This window comes from Drosophila willistoni, unplaced genomic scaffold (genome assembly GCF_018902025.1).
Source record: "Drosophila willistoni isolate 14030-0811.24 unplaced genomic scaffold, UCI_dwil_1.1 Seg863, whole genome shotgun sequence".
NCBI lineage: Eukaryota > Metazoa > Arthropoda > Insecta > Diptera > Drosophilidae > Drosophila > Drosophila willistoni.
Window position 1 is genome coordinate 301 of NW_025814760.1, and position 21,332 is coordinate 21,632.

The 21,332-nt window shown below is 36.3% G+C and overlaps 8 protein-coding genes and 1 pseudogene across 8 annotated transcripts; 4 read left to right on the top strand and 5 right to left on the bottom strand.

The window, feature by feature from the left end:
- Window positions 1-10,697: 10,697 nt before the first annotated feature.
- LOC124462050 (histone H4) lies at window positions 10,698-11,140 on the top strand. The gene has a single exon (XM_047013444.1). It carries the CDS (start codon window positions 10,739-10,741, stop codon window positions 11,048-11,050), a length of 312 nt encoding a protein of 103 aa, XP_046869400.1. The 5' UTR covers window positions 10,698-10,738; the 3' UTR covers window positions 11,051-11,140.
- A 454-nt stretch (window positions 11,141-11,594) lies between these two features.
- Window positions 11,595-12,067, bottom strand: LOC124459659 (histone H2A). Its single transcript, XM_047013443.1, has one exon. The coding sequence runs from the start codon at window positions 12,038-12,040 to the stop codon at window positions 11,666-11,668; it is 375 nt and encodes a 124-aa protein (XP_046869399.1). The 5' UTR covers window positions 12,041-12,067; the 3' UTR covers window positions 11,595-11,665.
- Window positions 12,068-12,223: 156 nt separating this feature from the next.
- LOC6646539 (histone H2B) lies at window positions 12,224-12,696 on the top strand. Its single transcript, XM_002069176.4, has one exon. The coding sequence runs from the start codon at window positions 12,301-12,303 to the stop codon at window positions 12,670-12,672; it is 372 nt and encodes a 123-aa protein (XP_002069212.1). The 5' UTR covers window positions 12,224-12,300; the 3' UTR covers window positions 12,673-12,696.
- Window positions 12,697-12,902: 206 nt separating this feature from the next.
- Window positions 12,903-13,826, bottom strand: LOC124462055 (histone H1-like). The gene has a single exon (XM_047013449.1). It carries the CDS (start codon window positions 13,769-13,771, stop codon window positions 13,004-13,006), a length of 768 nt encoding a protein of 255 aa, XP_046869405.1. The 5' UTR covers window positions 13,772-13,826; the 3' UTR covers window positions 12,903-13,003.
- Window positions 13,827-14,977: 1,151 nt separating this feature from the next.
- LOC124462052 (histone H3) lies at window positions 14,978-15,508 on the bottom strand. The gene has a single exon (XM_047013446.1). The coding sequence runs from the start codon at window positions 15,478-15,480 to the stop codon at window positions 15,070-15,072; it is 411 nt and encodes a 136-aa protein (XP_046869402.1). The 5' UTR covers window positions 15,481-15,508; the 3' UTR covers window positions 14,978-15,069.
- A 226-nt stretch (window positions 15,509-15,734) lies between these two features.
- LOC124462054 (histone H4-like) lies at window positions 15,735-16,158 on the top strand. The gene has a single exon (XM_047013448.1). It carries the CDS (start codon window positions 15,776-15,778, stop codon window positions 16,085-16,087), a length of 312 nt encoding a protein of 103 aa, XP_046869404.1. The 5' UTR covers window positions 15,735-15,775; the 3' UTR covers window positions 16,088-16,158.
- Window positions 16,159-16,586: 428 nt separating this feature from the next.
- LOC6646548 (histone H2A) lies at window positions 16,587-17,062 on the bottom strand. Its single transcript, XM_002069172.4, has one exon. It carries the CDS (start codon window positions 17,030-17,032, stop codon window positions 16,658-16,660), a length of 375 nt encoding a protein of 124 aa, XP_002069208.1. The 5' UTR covers window positions 17,033-17,062; the 3' UTR covers window positions 16,587-16,657.
- Window positions 17,063-17,105: 43 nt separating this feature from the next.
- Window positions 17,106-17,696, top strand: LOC6646547 (annotated as a pseudogene).
- Window positions 17,697-17,892: 196 nt separating this feature from the next.
- LOC6646545 (histone H1) lies at window positions 17,893-18,790 on the bottom strand. Its single transcript, XM_002069170.4, has one exon. It carries the CDS (start codon window positions 18,744-18,746, stop codon window positions 17,979-17,981), a length of 768 nt encoding a protein of 255 aa, XP_002069206.4. The 5' UTR covers window positions 18,747-18,790; the 3' UTR covers window positions 17,893-17,978.
- Window positions 18,791-21,332: the final 2,542 nt, after the last annotated feature.

Sequence of the window (21,332 nt, forward strand, 5' to 3'; positions counted from 1 at the left end):
TCAAGATCGGGTGACTATATCATATACCTCCCATAGGAACGATCTTTCGAAACAGTGACTTTTGTCAATAACTTCGTTACTTTGACGCGATTGCTTTCAAATTAAACACATGTTAGTTTATTATATCTGTTAATGACTGTGCCGAATTTGATAAAGATCGGGTAACTATATCATATAGCTCCCATAGGAACGATCGGTGGAAAACAGTGACTTTGATCAATATCTTAGTTTATTCCTATGCTAAGATTGTAGGCCGTTCTTTCGGAAACATTAGCCTTTTAGCTTAAACGTTTTTCCACTTTGATGGCTATAGGTAAGGAAAGAGTTACCAAAAATGTTGCAAGGGTATACAAACTTTGACGCGGTCGAAGTTAGCCCCGGCCCTGTGGTTTTTTTTATGTTCACTCTTCACTGTTCAAAACACAATAAACAAGCCAGCTCGTTTGGTGCTGCTTTTATAGCAAATCAGGGTGGGTTAGAAAGAGAAAGAGAAAAAAACATTCGCGTTCACTTTCTGACGAAGCATCTGAGCGAGATGCAACATATTTCTTACTCTCTCGTGTTTTCTTGATTTTTGGTATAAATAGAAGCGATGGCAACACATACAGCATTAGTTTATTTCTGACTCTTGTGCAGTGCGTTTATAGTGAAAAGTGAAAAATAAAAATGACTGGTCGTGCAAAGGTGGAAAAGGATTGGGAAAGGGTGTGCTAAGCGTCATCGTAAAGTATTGCGTGATAATATTCAAGGTATCACGAAGCCCGCTATCCGCCGTTTGCTCGTCGTGGCGGTGTGAAGCGAATTTCTGGTCTTATCATGAGGAAACTCGTGTGTCCTAAAGGTATTTCTTGAAAATGTAATCCGCGATGCAGTAACCTACACGGAACATGCCAAAGAAGACAGTCACTGCGATGGATGTTGTATACGAATTGAAGAGACAGGGCCGCACTCTTATGGATTCGGTGGTTAAAATATTTATAAACACCAAATGTATTAACTACAAATTATGCCCTTCAAAAAATCGGTCCTTTCAGGACCACTAAGTTATTAATCAAAAGAGAAAAGAAAAAAAATGGTATGTGTTCTTGTTTATCAATTTTAAATTTATAATAAAAAAAATAGAACAGGTTTAATAATTATTTGATTTATAAATATGTTATACAAAAATAAAAATTATAAAATTATTATTCAAAAAAAAAAAAAAGCAACAAACACAAAGAATTTATGCACAAAATCTCTTATTTTTAGTTGCACAAGAACCGAATCTACAATATAAAATTATTATTATTAAACTATCTGATGTGTCAGACAAATATGTAGTAGCCCTCTTAATATAATAATTTAATTGCATTCGGAAAGAATGTTTCTTTTGTTGTTTGCAAGAATAAATGAATAAGGGTTATTGCGTACTACGCAGGCTTTGTACAGGCTTTTCATTTAATTTGATACTTTGATTGCGAAAAGACGTGAATATTATATTCACATAAATATATATACATATAGACATATATATTTGTGAAACACGTGCATATTGCATCACCATTAAAAAGTACAGTGACTGCACAAGGCATTAATATACATATTGGCTAAAGTGAATAAAAATATTAGTGAATATTCGAAGAATAAGGTGATACAAAATTAAATTTAGTGAAATATTAGAATTTAAACACCGTTATATATATTTCAGTTGAAATTTATATTTCGGTCGCGTGGCGTCGACCAAGCAACTTTTGGCTTTCAAGCAGCCTTGGATTTTTCATTTTCTTTGGACAATTTGGTTGATTGTACCCCAGCCCAATCGCTGATATTTTCTTCGTTGGATCAAAAAAAAAGAGACATGTCTTAATAACCAGGACACCAGGGAGCCTCGGATTTATTTTGTCAACCCTTCCATTTCATCAATAATCATCGCCATGGGCCAGGCTAAAATAGTCTGGTGATGAAATGACGCAATTCCCCGGCTAATACCAACATTATACACCCAATTTGAGCGAGATCTACTACTTTTCGATTTCTTTTTGGTGCATATGCATACTTAGTAGTAGTTCTGCTACCTTTCTTGTTTCATCTGTACGCAATGTATGGCGTAGCATCCCTTTGGTTTGGATACTACTTTTTTTTGTTGCACCACGGCAACACCTTTTAATACTTTTTTTTTCTTCTTTTATTAACGTAAATTTTGCTGATCTAAAAGAAAATTCAAATGAATTATTAGTTTAAGTAACGTAACGAAACTTTAAATATTATTAAGATTAAGTCCCTATTTGGTTAAGTAAAATACGTTTTCCTTAGTAGGAAACCTAATGGGTATGTAATGCGTTGAGATTGGCTTTGTTGCATTTCATTTTCTAATAACTAAATAATACAGCAAATCCCTGCAGCATCGATGGCCCAGAGATCGCACCGTTGGATAAATCGTGAGTTAACACACACATGTATATACATATATAAATATTTGTTTCATTGCCAACTGGCACACGCGGCCACATAACCTAAATCTCCTTTGAATTACTATGAATTTTGAATCTATATTTGCTCTAATTATCGTATTTAAATTTATTTTGCTATATCTTTTTACATATCTTTATTTTGTAATTTCTTAGAATATTAAGTCATGAAACCCTTTTGTTTGGAATTAAGCCCGTAACTTGAAATTTCGTCATGTTTGTGTAAACTAATTCATTGAGGAGTCCGTCGCCTGAATCCATGACTATGCTGCCGTTACAAATCGTCTAAGATCAATTAAGAGTCTGTTAAGGGGCAATTATGTAAACCCAATAGTTTGCCAAGGTAGGGTGGGTACAGAAAGGGTAGCGAACAACACCTTTAGCTAATCTGCAGAGAAGTCGTCCGCACAATTAATAGTATCCCGATCTGGTCCAATATTTTGCTTTTTACATCCTTTTAGTTTCTGATAGTGCACTTATATTTTTTCTGTATGATCCGTGCGTATGCCTAGAGTAGGAAAGAACCCCCCCTCATCCGACGAGCTAAGCAAGAGCAACGCTAGAAGTGCACGACCCCGATCTTTAGCATACACTTGTGTCATCGTTAGCAACGTAGAAAAATTAGGCAGCTAACAACTACACGTGCACATGTATTCATCTCTACAGAAATGGCGCCCAACCGTGGGACTCGAATTCTAAATTATTCTTTACTACAGAAATGCCAAACATGGGACCCGAATAATTTAGAACACCACTACAGTAATGGAGCCGAATCATGAGGCCCGAATAAAACGTAGGACAACCCCACTACTAATCGGATATGTACACCACCAAAGTATCCACAATATTATTGCTCATTATCATCCATTCATATTCAGTTATTTAGATTAATTTTATTTTCAAGCTAGTTATGCAGACTCGTAATGCGATGGTGCCCGTTGTAGATTGCTTGTGTGAATCGCGATAGTAATTCGGGAATTTTCGGATTAGTCGACCAGAAGAAACTATTGGCGGCAACAGCATCGTATGACGTATCTTTGTATGACTAGGCGGGAACGCAAATTTTATGATCTTTGTAGTTTGAGGCTATCGTTAGGAGTTGCAGTTGCAACTCGGCCATATCGGGTTGACTGCCCAATGGAGTCGTTGAAAAGTTACAATATTATAAAATAGGCATTCTCAGACCTTAACTTTGTTTAGAGTGAAAAGAACCTGGACCAGGAATAGCATATGACTGGCGTATGTCGGTATATGACCAGTTTAGGAAATCGTCATTCAGACAAATCGACAATAGGAATTTTTGTTTAAGATTTAATAGAAATCTAGTTTTTGTGCAGATGGAATCAACTTTGTAAACGACAATAGGATTGCGGATTCCAAATTTATATAATATAATTAATTAAAGAAAATTTAAGTATGTCTGTTAGACACAGTCACGAGAGCATTGCGCGAGCTTTGCAAGAAAATGACCCATTTTGCGGCATTTGCCATGAAACTTTAAATGAAAACGAAGCAATTGCTTCGTCGCCTTGTAAGCACAGATTTCACAATAAGTGTATTACAGAGTGTTTAAAAACTTCGAATTTATGCCCCACTTGCAAGCATCCTTATAAGATGAAACAACTTGTAAGATCAAATATTGACTTGGAAACGGAACTCCAAGAAGCTAGTAAATCAGGCGAGCCCAGAACTCAGCCTGTGACCCCTTATAATACTCGTTCAGGACCTGGTCGACCTGCCAAGACCAAACCTATTCGTAATCAGGGAGCAATTCAAAGGAGAGGGATCGGCACGAGATCTTCGACCACCTCACATCAACATAGGCCACCGCCTACCCAAGCTAGTAGTCCAAGACCAAGTACCCCTCCCGATTACACAACTTTGATACAAACTGCTATTCAAGCACAACAGGAACAATTAGTAAACCATTTAGCTTTGCTGATTGACGACAAATTAGCTTCTATTCAGAACGTTCTGCAGCGTTCAGCCTCCCGGCACCAAGACAAGAAGAACACTATAACCACACGCAAACATCTAGAAATCTTAGTAGTCAGACTCAGAACTCAAATAGAGGGTCGCGAGCAAATTCGACATTGTCACCCGAAAAAGTAGCAAGCATTATGCAAAGTTGGCGAATAAAATTTGATGGTTCTAAAGAAGGAATGCATTCAGAGGATTTCCTATACAGAGTCCGTTCATTAGCAGAACAAAATTTGAATGAAGATTATCAAGTACTTTGTGATCATTTGTATTTACTTTTCGCAGGTAAAGCGAATGATTGGTTTTGGAAATTTCATCGAGCACACCTAAGTTTCGATTGGAATAAATTTTGTGTAGAATTTAGAAAGAAGTTTGATGAAGTAGATAACGATATGGACACCTGGGAACTGATTAATAGCAGACACCAGGGCGAGAATGAAACCTTTGAGGATTACCAGTTTAGTGTCGAAAGGCTAGTGGGAAGATTAAACACACAACTTTCAGAGGATTCTTTAGTCAAGTTATTAATTAGACATTCAAAGTCGGCAATTCGTTATGAACTTATGCATCTAGGAATTTTTACCTTATCTCATCTGAGACAGGAAGTACGCACCCACGAGCAATTTGCTAAACAAATGAAGAGCATACCGACCAAGAATACTTTTGGACATCGTTCAAAGATAGCTGAATTAGACTCTAATTTCGAGAATTATATGCAGGAGGAGGTGGAAGCTTTTCAACATAAACTTACATGTTGGAACTGCCGGAAGCCTGGACACCGTTTTGATATCTGTCTAGAACCGCGTACTATATTTTGCTATGGTTGCGGAGCTGTAAATGTTTTTAAACCGCGTTGTCGTAATTGCAACCCGCAGGAAAACCGACTGACGGATGCGGCGATCAACACTTCGTTGTCGCATCCAGACCAATAATGAAGGATAAATATTCCCAAACAGAGGAATGTGAACCTCTTGTTTGTAGGAAAGAAACAGATTCACAAGGAAATGTAGGATCAACTTCGACAACAGTCGATAAAAGCCCATTTCGTCCTCTTCACCTACGTTTGGCTCAGTATGAGACCGTTCGTCATCGCATCTTTGGTGACGTAGACAGCATACGACCAATGATTAAGTCTAAGCGCTCTACGCGTAGACTACGCTTCTTTTGGAAGAAGGTTAAAAATAACCGCAAGAAATTGATTTCCAGTATATTTTCCCGATCAGATAATCGATTGTACACAGAAATAAAGATAGAAGGCCAGACCTTCACTGCTCTTTTGGACTGTGGCGCTAATATTAGTTGCTTAGGAAGTAAGGTAGCTAAAGAGTTTTTAAAGCATCCTAAAACACGCAATTGTTCAGGCAAAATAATTACGGCCAACAATTCTGAATGTTTGGTAAAAGTAAATTGACAAGTGACATTACGTATCGACAACTTACCAAACCCCTTGATTTCTTTATTATTCCTGATTTAAAACAAGACATATATCTTGGAATAGATTTTTGGCGTAAATTTGGTTTAATAGACAAATTAAAGGAAGACCCGTTAATAGTATCGGATATTATTGAAGAAAAAGGAAATGATCATGGAGATTCCGTGAAAATGCACCGTTTGTCTGAGTCTCAGCAGCAAAAACTTAATTTTGCAATTGCTAAATTACCCTGCTACGATAAAGAAGGATTAGGTCGCACACATCTTATTGAGCATAAGATTGAAGTTGATAGTACTAGGCCCATTAAACAAAGGCATTGGCCAATTTCACCAGCCATTGAGAAGCTTATGTTCACGGAAATAGATAGAATGTTAGATTTAGATATCATTGAAGAATGTAACAGCCCATGGAGCTCCAATTGTGTATTGGTGAGACGTGGCGAAAAAGTTCGATTATGTTTAGATTCTAGAGCAGTGAATCAGTGCACTCGTAAGGACGCGTATCCTCTTCCCCATATTGATGGAATACTTAGCAGGCTGCCACCTGCTCGATTTATTACTGGACTGGACATGAAGCAAGCCTTCTGGCAAATTCCGTTAGAGGAAAGCTCACGTCAATACACCGCTTTCACAATACCTAACCGGCCACTTTACCAATATAAAGTGATGCCTTTTGGTTTGTGCAACGCCCCGCAGACTTTATGTAGACTTATGGATCGTGTCATACCGTCTTATTTGCGCACAAGGGTATTCGTTTAGGGAGATTAAATACCTCGGCTTTATTATTGTATACGGACAAATGAAAACCGATCCTGGAAAAATTTGTGCAATAAACGACTTTCCGATTCCAACAACAGTAAAACAATCAAGGAGATTTTTGGGACTCACTGGCTGGTATCGACGTTTTATTGAAAATTATGCCACCATTAGCTTTCCATTAACAGAACTCTTAAAAAAGAACCGATCTCTTAGTTCAAACGAAGAGGCAGACTACGCTTTCTCAGAACTGAAAAGAAGATTAACTTCAGCACCTATTTTGACCACTCCCGATTTTAAGAAACCGTTTATTTTATTATGTGATGCAAGTTTAGTAGGTATAGGATGTATGTTAGCTCAAACTAATTCCGAAGGCATAGAACTACCGATAGCTTACAAGTCAGAAAAACTGAAGAAAGCGCAAAGAAACTATACGATATCAGAACTCGAATGTTTAGCAGTAATTAAAGGAATTAAGAAATTTAGAGCATACATTGAGGGACAAACTTTTGTAGTAGTTACCGATCACGCTTCTCTAAAATGGCTTATGAAACAGAAGGACCTTTCCGGTAGATTAGCGAGATGGGCAATTAACTTACAAGCTTTCTCATTTGAAATCATTCATCGTCCTGGTTCTCAAAACATTGTAGCGGACTCATTATCGCGACGAGATGAAGTTTCAGAACTTTCAGAAATAAAACCTATGATAGACTTTTCGTCTAAATATTTTGAATCAGATGAATATCGTGAACTGGCAAAACGCATTACAGACAACCAGTCCAGATTGCCTGATTTGCGCGTAGACAGCAAATATGTTTATAAGCGAACAGAACACGCAAGCGGAAATGAAGCGCAGGAAAAGGATTCTTGGAAATTATGGATCCCATCCAGTCTTATCGAAGACATAATAAAGACAGCACATAATTCCCCGAACTCAGCACATTGTGGCATTGGCAAAACTAGTGATAAGATTAGGAGATACTTCTTTTGGCCCAACATGGCATCCCAAATCAAGAAATATATTGACAGTTGTTTGACTTGTCGGACTACAAAAAGCGGCAACAACATTCTTCGACCTCCCATGGGAAAGCCCATGACATCCGATAGACCGTTTCAAAAGCTTTACATGGACTTGTTAGGTCCATATCCTAGATCAAAGCAAGGGCACATTGGATTATTGATCATAGTCGATCACAACACCAAATTTCATTCTCTGCATCCGCTTAAGAAGTTTACATCCAATCGTATTTGCGAATATTTAGAAAATTGTATATTTTATACATTTGGCGTACCGGAATGTATACTGACGGACAATGGTTCACAATTCAAATCCGGATTCTTTAAGCCATTTCTTACTCGATTTGGAGTCTCGCATCAATGCACCGCTATTTATTCCCCTCAGACGAACGCAAGTGAACGTCTTAACCGCTCAGTTCTAGCAGCAATTCGCGCATACATAGGGACCGACCATACCACTTGGAATAATCATCTTACAGAAATTAGTGCAGCCTTTCGTTCTTCTATCCACCGCAGTACTGGATATTCCCCTACTATCTATGTTTTGGTCAACACATGCTTCATAATGGTAAAGACTATTAACTTTTGCGGAAATTGAATTTAATGACTGAAGACACTTCGTTGCATAGATTCGATGCATTGCAGGTAGCTCGGCAAAAAGCTAAGGATAACATAGCCAAGGCACATGCAACAAATGCTCGTAATTACAATTTGCGAAGCAGAAGCAGACAACTAAAAGTCGGTGATACAGTTCATGCTCGAAATTTTACACAGAGTTCAGCTCCAAAAAGATTTAGTAGCAAATTAGCACCAGTCTTCATCCCAGCTAAGGTGTTGAGGAAGGTCAGTTCGTCGTATTATGAATTAGCTAACGAGCAGAAAAAATCTCTCGGTGTATATCATTTGAAAGACATAAGCACCTAAATTAGCTAAAGAGGTCCTTTTTCAGTCCATGACTCCGTCAGTAGGCTTCCGTAGCATTAACTGTGGTGTAGTAGCCCTCTTTAATAATAATAATTTTAATTCCATTTCGAAAAAAAATAATATTTTTTTTGTTTGTTTGCAAGAATAAATGAATAACCCCCCTTGCGTACTACGCACATGTCTTCACTTGGTACGGTTCTTACTCTCATTTCGGACAGCGAACGCAAAGCGTAAGCAAAGAAGAGAGCATGGAAAAGATCCGTTAGAATTCGTTCGCATGCATTGCGTTTGCTTAGAAACAGAATTTTTGGTACAGGCTTTTTAATTTAATTTGATACTTGGATTGCGAAAAGACGTGGATACTAATATTCACATAAATATATATATATACATATATATTTGTGAAACACGTGCATATTACATCATCGTTAAAAAGTACAGTGACTGCACAAGGCAGTAATATACATATTTGGCTAAAGTGAATAAAAATATTAGTGAATATTCGAAGAATAAGGTGATATAAAATCAATTTAGTGAAAATATTAGAATTTAAACCCCGTTATATTAAAATTTATATTTCGGTCGCGTGGCGTCGACCAAGCAACTTTTGGCTTTCAAGCAGCCTTGGATTTTTCATTTTCTTTGGGACAATTTGGTTGATTGTACCCCAGCCCAATCGCTGATATTTTCTTCGTTGGAACAAAAAGAGACATCTTTCAATAACCAAGACACCAGCGAGCCTCGGATTTATTTTATCAACCCTTCCATTTCATCAATAACCATCGCCATGGGCCAGGCTAAAATAGTCTGGTGATGAAATGACGCAATTCCCCGGCTAATACCAACATTATACACCCAATTTGAGCGAGATCTACTACTTTTCTATTTCTTTTTGGTGCACATGCATACTTAGTAGTAGTTCTGCTACCTTTTCTTGTTTCGTCTGTTCGCAAAGTATGGCGTAGCAGCCCTTTGGTTTGGATACTACTTTTTTTTTGTTGCACCACGACAACACCTTTTAATACTTTTTTTTTCTTCTTTTATTAACGTAAATTTTGCTGATCTAAAAGAAAATTCAAATGAATTATTAGTTTAAGTAACGTAACGAAACTTTAAATATTATTAAGATTAAGTCCCTATTTGGTTAAGTAAAATACGTTTTCCTTAGTAGGAAACCTAATGGGTATGTAATGCGTTGAGATTGGCTTTGTTGCATTTCATTTTTCTAATAACTAAATAATACAGCAAATCCCTGCAGCATCGATGGGCCCAGAGATCGCACCGTTGGATAAATCGTGAGTTAACACACACATGTATATACATATATAAATATTTGTTTCATTGCCAACTGGCACACGCGGCCACATAACCTAAATCTCTTTTGAATTACTATGAATTTTTGAATCTATATTTGCTCTAATTATCGTATTTAAATTTATTTTGCTATATCTTTTTACATATCTTTATTTTGTAATTTCTTAGAATATAAAGTCATGAAAACCCTTTTGTTTGGAATTAAACCCGAACTTGAAATTTCGTCATGTTGGTGTAAACTAATTCATTGAGGAGTCCGTCGCCTGAATCCATGACAATGCTGCCGTTACAAATCGTCTAAGATCATTTAAGAGTCTGTTAAGGGGCAATCAATTAAACCCAATAGTTTGCCAAGGTAGGGTGGGTACAGAAAGGGTTAACGAACAACACCTTAAGCTAATCTGCAGAGAAGTCGTCCGCACAATTAATAGTATCCCAATCTGGTCCAGTATTTTGCTTTTTACATCCTTTTAGTTTCTGATAGTGCACTTATATTTTTTCTGTATGATCCGTGCGTATGCCTAGAGTAGGAAAGAACCCCCCTCATCCGACGAGCTAAGCAAGAGCAACGCTAGAAGTGCACGACCCCGATCTTTAGCATACACTTGTGTCATCGTTAGCAACGTAGAAAAATTAGGCAGCTAACAACTACACGTGCACATGTATTCATCACTACAGTTAGAAAGAGAAAGAGAGAAAAACATTCGCGTTCACTTTCTGACGAAGCATCTGAGCGAGATGCAACATATTTCTTACTCTCTCGTGTTTTCTTGATTTTTGGTATAAATAGAAGCGATGGCAACACATACAGCATTACATACATTCTGACTCTTGTGCAGTGCGTTTATAGTGAAAAGTGAAAAATAAAAATGACTGGTCGTGGCAAAGGTGGAAAAGGATTGGGAAAGGGTGGTGCTAAGCGTCATCGTAAAGTATTGCGTGATAATATTCAAGGTATCACGAAGCCCGCTATCCGCCGTTTGGCTCGTCGTGGCGGTGTGAAGCGAATTTCTGGTCTTATCTATGAGGAAACTCGTGGTGTCCTAAAGGTATTTCTTGAAAATGTAATCCGCGATGCAGTAACCTACACGGAACATGCCAAAAGGAAGACAGTCACTGCGATGGATGTTGTATACGCATTGAAGAGACAGGGCCGCACTCTTTATGGATTCGGTGGTTAAAATATTTATAAACACCAAAATGTATTAACTACAAATTATGCCCTTCAAAAAATCGGTCCTTTTCAGGACCACTAAAGTTATTAATCAAAAGAGAAAGGAAAAAAATAGTATGTGTTCTTGTTTTATCAATTTTAAATTTTATAATAAAAAAAATAAAACCGGTTTAATAATCATTTGAAAATTAATAAAATTATTATTAAAAAAAAAACAACAAAACACAAAGAATTTATACACAAAATCTCCATATTTTTAGTTGCATAAGAACCGAATCTACAATATAAAATTATTAATATTAAACTATCTGATGTGTCAAACAAATAATGAACGATGAAACAAACAAATATATTGAATATGTACATATCTCTAATGTAAATAAATAAAGCAAATTGTCACATATGCACATATACATAGATTCCGTAAGGCTCTCCTTACACATACACATACAATTTATATGCATGGATGGAAAACTGTATTAATTTCTTTTAATTTTTTGGTCGTCCTGAAAAGGACGGTTGTTTATGTTTGTTGTATGTACAAAGTCGTCCTGAAAAGGACGGTTGTTTATGTTTGTTGTATGTACAAAGTTGTATTATTTTAAAGCAAGTATTAATTGATTTAAGCCTTCTTTTCGGTTTTCTTGGGCAGCAGTACAGCCTGAATGTTGGGTAGCACACCACCCTGTGCAATGGTTACGCCAGAAAGCAATTTGTTTAATTCCTCATCGTTGCGAATGGCCAATTGTAGATGACGAGGTATAATTCTGGTCTTTTTGTTGTCTCGTGCAGCATTACCAGCCAACTCAAGAACTTCAGCCGCTAAATATTCCATAACAGCAGCCAAATATACTGGAGCGCCAGCACCAACACGCTCGGCATAATTTCCTTTACGGAGTAAACGGTGAATACGGCCAACAGGAAACTGGAGCCCAGCTCGGTTCGAGCGAGACTTTGCCTTTCCCTTCACTTTGCCACCTTTACCACGACCAGACATATTAGAATTTTTTTTTTTTCTGTTTTACACACTGTTCACTTTTCACACACAAATGTTGATGTTGATGTGGTACATTGTCGTTTTATTTATACCTTTTCCAACGACACACTCGCTCAACTAGGGGTTGATACTCAATAAATATATTTATCCAGATAGCGATGCACAAAAAAAATGTATAAATTGAAGACGCACTAATGGTGGCATTTGTTAAAAGTGAATTGTGTTTTGTGAAATTTAAATTATTGAATTTGAAGTGAGAAATGCCGCCAAAAACTAGTGGAAAAGCAGCCAAGAAGGCTGGCAAGGCTCAAAAGAACATCACCAAGAATGACAAAAAGAAGAAGCGCAAGCGTAAGGAGAGCTATGCTATTTACATTTACAAAGTGTTAAAGCAAGTCCACCCAGACACTGGTATTTCTTCAAAAGCAATGAGCATAATGAATAGCTTTGTAAACGATATTTTTGAACGTATTGCTGCTGAGGCCTCCCGCTTGGCCCACTACAATAAGAGGTCGACCATCACCAGTCGCGAAATCCAAACGGCTGTTCGTTTGCTTTTGCCGGGTGAGCTTGCTAAGCACGCTGTTAGTGAGGGAACAAAAGCTGTCACCAAGTATACCAGCTCAAAATAAATGTCCCTAGCTTAAACACACGCTTCCTTTTAAAAAAAAAACCCTTTTCAGGGCCACAATTTTATATTAAAAAAGAATTAAGATAATGCACCTACATTAAATCAAAAAGACTCGTACAATTTTAATATCTGTGTATGTTGCTAATATGTACATACGTATGTATGAATGTATGTAAATTAAATTTGTAATTTTTAGAAAATTTGATTTTTTTTTTCTCTTGTTATATGGAATTGTAGCCCTGAGAAGGGCTGTGTTTAAATAAAATTTTAGATTTTCGTATTCGATATCTAAAATTTTTTCAATATTACGATTGCAATAAAGTATTAATTATTTACTTCTTGCTAGCAGTTGTCTTGGCTTTTGGCTTCTTGACGGTAGCAGGAGCAGCTGCCTTTTTGGTTGCCTTTTTTGGTTTAGCCGATGATACGGCAACTGTTTTAGCTTTTGGCTTAGTTGAACTCGACTTAGATTTCGATGCGACAGGTTTGGATTTTACAGTTCCTGTTTTCTTAGCATCCTTTACCTTTACCTTTTCACTTTTCTTTTTCTCGGCTGTCTTTTTGGTTGCGACTGCCTTTTTGGCCTTTGGTTTCTTATCAACAGAGCCAGCACCAGTTATTTTTTTGCTACCGATTGCTTTCTTTTTAGCTGCTGCTGATTGAGTTACCTTTTTGGGTTTGCTTTTCTTTTCTACAGAGGCAACCTTTGGCTTCGGTTCCTTTTTAGCGGCAGCAGACAGTTTAAATGAACCAGAGGCACCCTTTCCTTTTGTTTGGATCAGTTTACCATTTCCGACAGCTGACTTTAAGTACCTCTTGATAACTGGTGCAAGTTTCTGGGCATCGCACTTGTATGTGGCACTAATATATTTTTTGATTGCCAGTAGTGAGGAGCCACCACGTTCCTTTAAGTTTTTAATCGAAGCGTCTACCATTTGTTGAGTTGGTGGATGCGATGGTGGAGCAGTTGATTTTTTGGCCTTTGTTGACGACGCTGCCGATGTTTTTTTGGCAGCCACCTTCTTATCAACTGATGCCGTTGCTGGTGCTGTTGGGCCAGCCACAGGAGATGCTGATGTTGCTGCTACTGAATCAGACATTATACACTTTATTATCAAACAAATATATATCACCAAATACACTTTTAAATATAATGATTGTATGAAAATTTCGCTATGACATAGGCCCTCATTCAAATGAGAATCGAGGAGGACGGCCGTATGAACATGTCTTTGGTATTGGACGATTAAAATGTTTTAGTTTTGTTAAATAGTGCTCGTATATTGCTGTTTTCACTCTTAATAATAACAAAATTTATAAATATTATTTTCTCACAATATTAATAATTGTTGTAGAATTTATATTCCAATCTTTTTTTATATATAATTTCATGGATTCATTTTGAATAGGCAATCAAATTTCAACTATATGTACATATTACAGAATGCAATTTTCCAATGTAACCCTACATAAAAAATAGAAAAAATCAAAATTTTAAAAAATTATTCATTTGTTATAAAATTTCAACAATTTACTTTAGATAATAATCAAAAAATTTAGAGTTATATAATTTATTCATATTCTAAAATTGTATTGTAATTGACTCTATGCGGTGAAAAATTACCAATTTTGCAAAGTGCATGCAATATTAGTTTTTGGTATTGAAAAAATAAAAATATTTATTAAAAAGAAATCAAAAAATTAATATTTATATAATTGTTTTTTTAATTAACTTTATTATTTAATTTACTATTATAACTATTATAATTATTCCTGTTAGTAGAACCATCAATTGAAGAAATTTGTATACACTTTTTTTGTTAGCTAACAGGCAAAATAATAATACAATAAATAATTATTAATCATTTAAAAATCTTGCTAAGCCTAACAATTAAACTAAACGTGTAGGATGGAAAAAATTATTTTTTTTATTTTATTTTAATTTAGGTAATTTAAAAATCCAATATTGATTTTTATGCTTTTTATATTTATTATAAATTAATGTTGTGTCCTTGCGCTTTTTGATTAGTATATACAAAATCAAAATTGATTAAGTTCAAATCGATCTGTATATAAATGTCAGACCTTTAAAAATATAAACAAAAATGATTGAATATTAAAGCTGGATATCTATGTATATGACTAGTACATAACCATTATATGCCCAATATAACGGTTTTATAATAATTAAATGACATATATAATATATTTATACTCATAACCGAATAAAACACATTGAATAATAATAAGTCAAGTTTAATTAAGAAAATAATAATCTCAATATCGACATGACTAGTTTGTGGTCCTGAAAAGGACCGATTTGTATTAAAAATGCGCTTTGCGTTAAAATTGTGTTCGAAATAGTTACTCTGACGGTAACTACACGAGTAGATTTAATTTAAGCACGCTCGCCTCGAATACGTCTGGCTAGTTGAATATCCTTAGGCATTATGGTCACTCGTTTGGCATGGATTGCACACAAGTTAGTATCTTCAAATAGGCCAACCAAATAGGCTTCGCTAGCTTCTTGTAAAGCCATAACTGCAGAACTCTGGAAACGCAAGTCGGTTTTAAAGTCCTGAGCGATTTCACGCACTAAACGCTGGAATGGCAATTTGCGAATGAGCAGTTCTGTGCTCTTCTGGTAACGACGGATTTCACGGAGGGCAACAGTACCGGGACGGTAACGATGTGGTTTCTTTACACCACCGGTTGCTGGAGCACTCTTACGTGCTGCTTTAGTAGCCAGCTGCTTCCTTGGCGCCTTGCCACCAGTCGATTTTCGAGCAGTTTGCTTAGTACGAGCCATGTTTTCACTACACTTTTTTTTTTTATGTTCACTCTTCACTGTTCAAAACACAATAAACAATCCAGCTCGTTTGGTGCCTGCTTTTATAGCAAAATCAGGGTGGGTTAGAAAGAAAAAGAGAGAAAAACATTCGCGTTCACTTTCTGACGAAGCATCTGAGCGAGATGCAACATATTTCTTACTCTCTCGTGTTTTCTTGATTTTTGGTATAAATAGAAGCGATGGCAACACATACAGCATTACATACATTCTGACTCTTGTGCAGTGCGTTTATAGTGAAAAGTGAAAAATAAAAATGACTGGTCGTGGCAAAGGTGGAAAAGGATTGGGAAAGGGTGGTGCTAAGCGTCATCGTAAAGTATTGCGTGATAATATTCAAGGTATCACGAAGCCCGCTATCCGCCGTTTGGCTCGTCGTGGCGGTGTGAAGCGAATTTCTGGTCTTATCTATGAGGAAACTTGTGGTGTCCTAAAGGTATTTCTTGAAAATGTAATCCGCGATGCAGTAACCTACACGGAACATGCCAAAAGGAAGACAGTCACTGCGATGGATGTTGTATATGCATTGAAGAGACAGGGCCGCACTCTTTATGGATTCGGTGGTTAAAATATTTATAAACACCAAAATGTATTAACTACAAATTATGCCCTTCAAAAAATCGGTCCTTTTCAGGACCACTAAAGTTATTAATCAAAAGAGAAAAGAAAAAAATAGTATGTGTTCTTGTTTTATCAATTTTAAATTTTATAATAAAAAAAATAAAACCGGTTTAATAATCATTTGAAAATTAATAAAATTATTATTAAAAAAAAAACAACAAAACACAAAGAATTTATACACAAAATCTCCATATTTTTAGTTGCATAAGAACCGAATCTACAATATAAAATTATTAATATTAAACTATCTGATGTGTCAAACAAATAATGAACGATGAAACAAACAAATATATTGAATATGTACATATCTCTAATGTAAATAAATAAAGCAAATTGTCACATATGCACATATACATAGATTCCGTAAGGCTCTCCTTACACATACACATACAATTTATATGCATGGATGGAAAACTGTATTAATTTCTTTTAATTTTTTGGTCGTCCTGAAAAGGACGGTTGTTTATGTTTGTTGTATGTACAAAGTTGTATTATTTTAAAGCAAGTATTAATTGATTTAAGCCTTCTTTTCGGTTTTCTTGGGCAGCAGTACAGCCTGAATGTTGGGTAGCACACCACCCTGTGCAATGGTTACGCCAGAAAGCAATTTGTTTAATTCCTCATCGTTGCGAATGGCCAATTGTAGATGACGAGGTATAATTCTGGTCTTTTTGTTGTCTCGTGCAGCATTACCAGCCAACTCAAGAACTTCAGCCGCCAAATATTCCATAACAGCAGCCAAATATACTGGAGCGCCAGCACCAACACGCTCGGCATAATTTCCTTTACGGAGTAAACGGTGAATACGGCCAACAGAAAACTGGAGCCCAGCTCGGTTCGAGCGAGACTTTGCCTTTCCCTTCACTTTGCCACCTTTACCACGACCAGACATATTAGAATTTTTTTTTTTTCTGTTTTACACACTGTTCACTTTTCACACACAAATGTTGATGTTGATGTGGTACATTGTCGTTTTATTTATACCTTTTCCAACGACACACTCGCTCAACTAGGGGTTGATACTCAATAAATATATTTATCCAGAAAGCGATGCACAAAAAAAATGTATAAATTGAAGACGCACTAATGGTGGCATTTGTTAAAAGTGAATTGTGTTTTGTGAAATTTAAATTATTGAATTTGAAGTGAGAAATGCCGCCAAAAACTAGTGGAAAAGCAGCCAAGAAGGCTGGCAAGGCTCAAAAGAACATCACCAAGAATGACAAAAAGAAGAAGCGCAAGCGTAAGGAGAGCTATGCTATTTACATTTACAAAGTGTTAAAGCAAGTCCACCCAGACACTGGTATTTCTTCAAAAGCAATGAGCATAATGAATAGCTTTGTAAACGATATTTTTGAACGTATTGCTGCTGAGGCCTCCCGCTTGGCCCACTACAATAAGAGGTCGACCATCACCAGTCGCGAAATCCAAACGGCTGTTCGTTTGCTTTTCCGGGTGAGCTTGCTAAGCACGCTGTTAGTGAGGGAACAAAAGCTGTCACCAAGTATACCAGCTCAAAATAAATGTCCCTAGCTTAAACACACGCTTCCTTTTAAAAAAAAAGCCCTTTTCAGGGCCACAATTTTATATTAAAAAAGAATTAAGATAATGCACCTACATTAAATCAAAAAGACTCGTACAATTTTAATATCTGTGTATGTTGCTAATATGTACATACGTATGTATGAATGTATGTAAATTAAATTTGTAATTTTTAGAAAATTTGATTTTTTTTTCTCTTGTTATATGGAATTGTAGCCCTGAGAAGGGCTGTGTTTAAATAAAATTTTAGATTTTCGTATTCGATATCTAAAATTTTTTCAATAAATATTAATTATTTACTTCTTGCTAGCAGTTGTCTTGGCTTTTGGCTTCTTGACGGTAGCAGGAGCAGCTGCCTTTTTGGTTGCCTTTTTTGGTTTAGCCGATGATACGGCAACTGTTTTAGCTTTTGGCTTAGTTGAACTCGACTTAGATTTCGATGCGACAGGTTTGGATTTTACAGTTCCTGTTTTCTTAGCATCCTTTACCTTTACCTTTTCACTTTTCTTCTTCTCGGCTGTCTTTTTGGTTGCGACTGCCTTTTTGGCCTTTGGTTTCTTATCAACAGAGCCAGCACCAGTTATTTTTTTGCTACCGATTGCTTTCTTTTTAGCTGCTGCTGATTGAGTTACCTTTTTCGGTTTGCTTTTCTTTTCTACAGAGGCAACCTTTGGCTTCGGTTCCTTTTTAGCGGCAGCAGACAGTTTAAATGAACCAGAGGCACCCTTTCCTTTTGTTTGGATCAGTTTACCATTTCCGACAGCTAACTTTAAGTACCTATTGATAAATGGTGCAAGTTTCTGGGCATCGCACTTGTATGTGGCACTAATATATTTTTTGATTGCCAGTAGTGAGGAGCCACCACGTTCCTTTAAGTTTTTAATCGAAGCGTCTACCATTTGTTGAGTTGGTGGATGCGATGGTGGAGCAGTTGATTTTTTGGCCTTTGTTGACGACGCTGCCGATGTTTTTTTGGCAGCCACCTTCTTATCAACTGATGCCGTTGCTGGTGCTGTTGGGCCAGCCACAGGAGATGCTGATGTTGCTGCTACTGAATCAGACATTATACACTTTATTATCAAACAAATATATATCACCAAATACACTTTTAAATATAATGATTTGTAACCTTCCTATTCGGTTTCTCGTTGCGCGCTATAATTTTTAAATAATCGGTTCTCCTATCACAGCGACGATAAAGCTATCGATAACCAAAAGAAGGCAGTAGGTGAATTGCAGCAGGTCGAGATCCTCTGGTTCCGTAGCTCTTGCGGGGTGGGGGGGTTGTTTGCTGAATCTCTACCTTTAATTATAAAATTTAATTTTATTAGGTTCTCTACTGAAACTAACTTTAAATGAAAATAGAATGACTGTCAGAAAATACTTACGAAAACAGTAAAGAATTCATGTTAATAAAAAGGCGAAAGAATGAAGGTGTATCCTTTTGTTCACAAGCTAGCGGTTACTGAGGTCAAGATGTAGATGGACCTTATCAGCTCTATACCCTCCCAACCATGAATCTTTATTGGCATTTGTAAAGATTCCCAAAAAAACTGATAGATATCAACTCATGTACCCATGTCACTAGGAAAATTAATTATAAAGCTTAAGCAATCATATTTAAATTCATTATAATTTCAGATAGAAGCATTTCTTGTTGTACACGATGAATTTTAAAGAAATATTTACAGACTAATTTTAAACAGCTGGTCTAGTATGACTCAACATTTTGAGATTCTGAACTTGCAGACTTGCAAAACAATGGAACTCAAAGTTAATTAAACTATTGAATAAGAGGGACTAAAACTAGCAGTATAAACGAGAGCTTACTAGTTATACATTATTAATTATTGTAGAAGATTATAGAATAAAAAAATATAGAAGGAATATTAAAGGAATTCAGTTAACATTTTTTTTTTTTAATTATTCATCTTTTTCAAGTTTTCTTTTATCTTTTTTTTTTTTTTTTGTTTTTAAATTCTTCAAAGTTATTTTAAATTTTCAAGTCGCACAAATTCACTCATTGCTTTTGATTGCTCTTTAAGTCAAACATTATTTACGGAAATCAATTTTTTTTTTTTAATTTAACTATCTGGTTGATCACAAAACGCTGAAACAGAAATTACATCAACAATTCAGAGTATCAATTGACTACCATCCTCCATAGTTTGCAAAAGCTTGGCTGAAAGTCGCCGAATTGATACTACTTAATACACTAGGCACTTACCCCATAGTTTATTCGCTGAAAGGCCTTCCATCGATGCACTGTGGGAGGGTGTTTATATGATGATTTCTCCTTCGCGCTTTATGACCACCATTAAACTCCGTTCACTCACTTGGCTTTTACATTTACTCTAGTTTACGTTACTCTCGACTTGATATCGACTTTAATATAACCTTAACGAGATTTTTAATTGATTCAATATTTGACTTATTTACATTCTCTTTCTTTTCTTTTTCTTTTTGTTTAACTTGATTAGAAATTAAAATTTAAAAATAAGATCAGAAATGAAAATATCGGGACTTAAAGATTCCGTTCAAAACGAGGTTAATTTCAAAAAAAAATTTGTGGAGCTTTCGAGGTGGTCACATGGAATGCGCTAAATAGGGCAACAGCAAGCAGTATCCAGAATTTGGCTAAAAGACAAACTTTGTCTGGGTCAGCAACGTCAGAAGGTTAGGTAGGCCACTGCCTTTAAAACCTTGCCATACAAAAATCCGATTCACCGAAGGTTAGGACACCTTTCGGGAAATGAGACACTTTGGCCGCACCGTAAGCCTTAACTTAGAAACGTTGTGGCACTGCCGGTGTTTAGTTGGCGGTGTCTTTTCAATGTCCGAATGCCAATTCCAGAAGGCAACGACAACCGAAACTTCGGATGCACGTGCTCCGGCACCAGAAATGGGTATTTGAAAACTCGCCGGTTTTCCAGAAAATAATCTTCCCAAACGAAAGCTATCAGGAATATTGGCCAGAAAAAGTAAGGTTTCCAATCTAGGATATAGCGTAAGATGCAGATGGCGGCGAGGTAAAAATTTTAGTTAACCTACATACCTGCTATGATTTATAACCAAAGATTTGGACCACAGCTTTTTCCTTTTTACACACTTTCTCCTCAGAATTAAAAATGAAAAAATGAAGCCTAGCAAAAAAAATGAAGCGCGTTGCCACCTCAAGAAAAACGATAGATCATTTATCGCTATCCCCCTATTATGCGTTTATCGATCGAGCGATACCAATATTTTTATTTATTGATTGATCGCTATTGGCAAAGTGGCGCGTAAAGACGTTAAGTTTAAAAATTTGAAAGTTTAAACTAGCGCACGCTACACCACCCGATAATATGCAACGTTAGGCAGCATATTAGTGGGAATTAGTTCCGTATATCCTTGGCGTGAAATGTTCCTACTTCTCTACCTTGCATATTTTCTAACAAATAAAAGCAGTTTCCGAGTTTCTTTTTGATTCGACATTTTATGAATTTAGGGGCTAATTTAGCATTGAAGTTTTGAGAGAATTTGCTTAACGCGAAATTTCTGCGAAAAACTTCTTGGCCTTCTTTAAAAGAGACAGACTTACTGCGAAGATTATACTGTGCTACATTTCGATCATATGCTTTCTTAATGTTTTCTCTTATATCCTGTCGCAA

Bases quoted from the DNA above. Each gene is read 5' to 3' on its own strand.
- LOC124462050 (XM_047013444.1), top strand. From the start codon at position 10,739: ATGACTGGTCGTGGCAAAGGTGGAAAAGGATTGGGAAAGGGTGGTGCT.
- LOC6646545 (XM_002069170.4), bottom strand. From the start codon at position 18,746: ATGTCTGATTCAGTAGCAGCAACATCAGCATCTCCTGTGGCTGGCCCA.
- LOC124462052 (XM_047013446.1), bottom strand. From the start codon at position 15,480: ATGGCTCGTACTAAGCAAACTGCTCGAAAATCGACTGGTGGCAAGGCG.
- LOC124462054 (XM_047013448.1), top strand. From the start codon at position 15,776: ATGACTGGTCGTGGCAAAGGTGGAAAAGGATTGGGAAAGGGTGGTGCT.
- LOC6646539 (XM_002069176.4), top strand. From the start codon at position 12,301: ATGCCGCCAAAAACTAGTGGAAAAGCAGCCAAGAAGGCTGGCAAGGCT.
- LOC6646548 (XM_002069172.4), bottom strand. From the start codon at position 17,032: ATGTCTGGTCGTGGTAAAGGTGGCAAAGTGAAGGGAAAGGCAAAGTCT.
- LOC124459659 (XM_047013443.1), bottom strand. From the start codon at position 12,040: ATGTCTGGTCGTGGTAAAGGTGGCAAAGTGAAGGGAAAGGCAAAGTCT.
- LOC124462055 (XM_047013449.1), bottom strand. From the start codon at position 13,771: ATGTCTGATTCAGTAGCAGCAACATCAGCATCTCCTGTGGCTGGCCCA.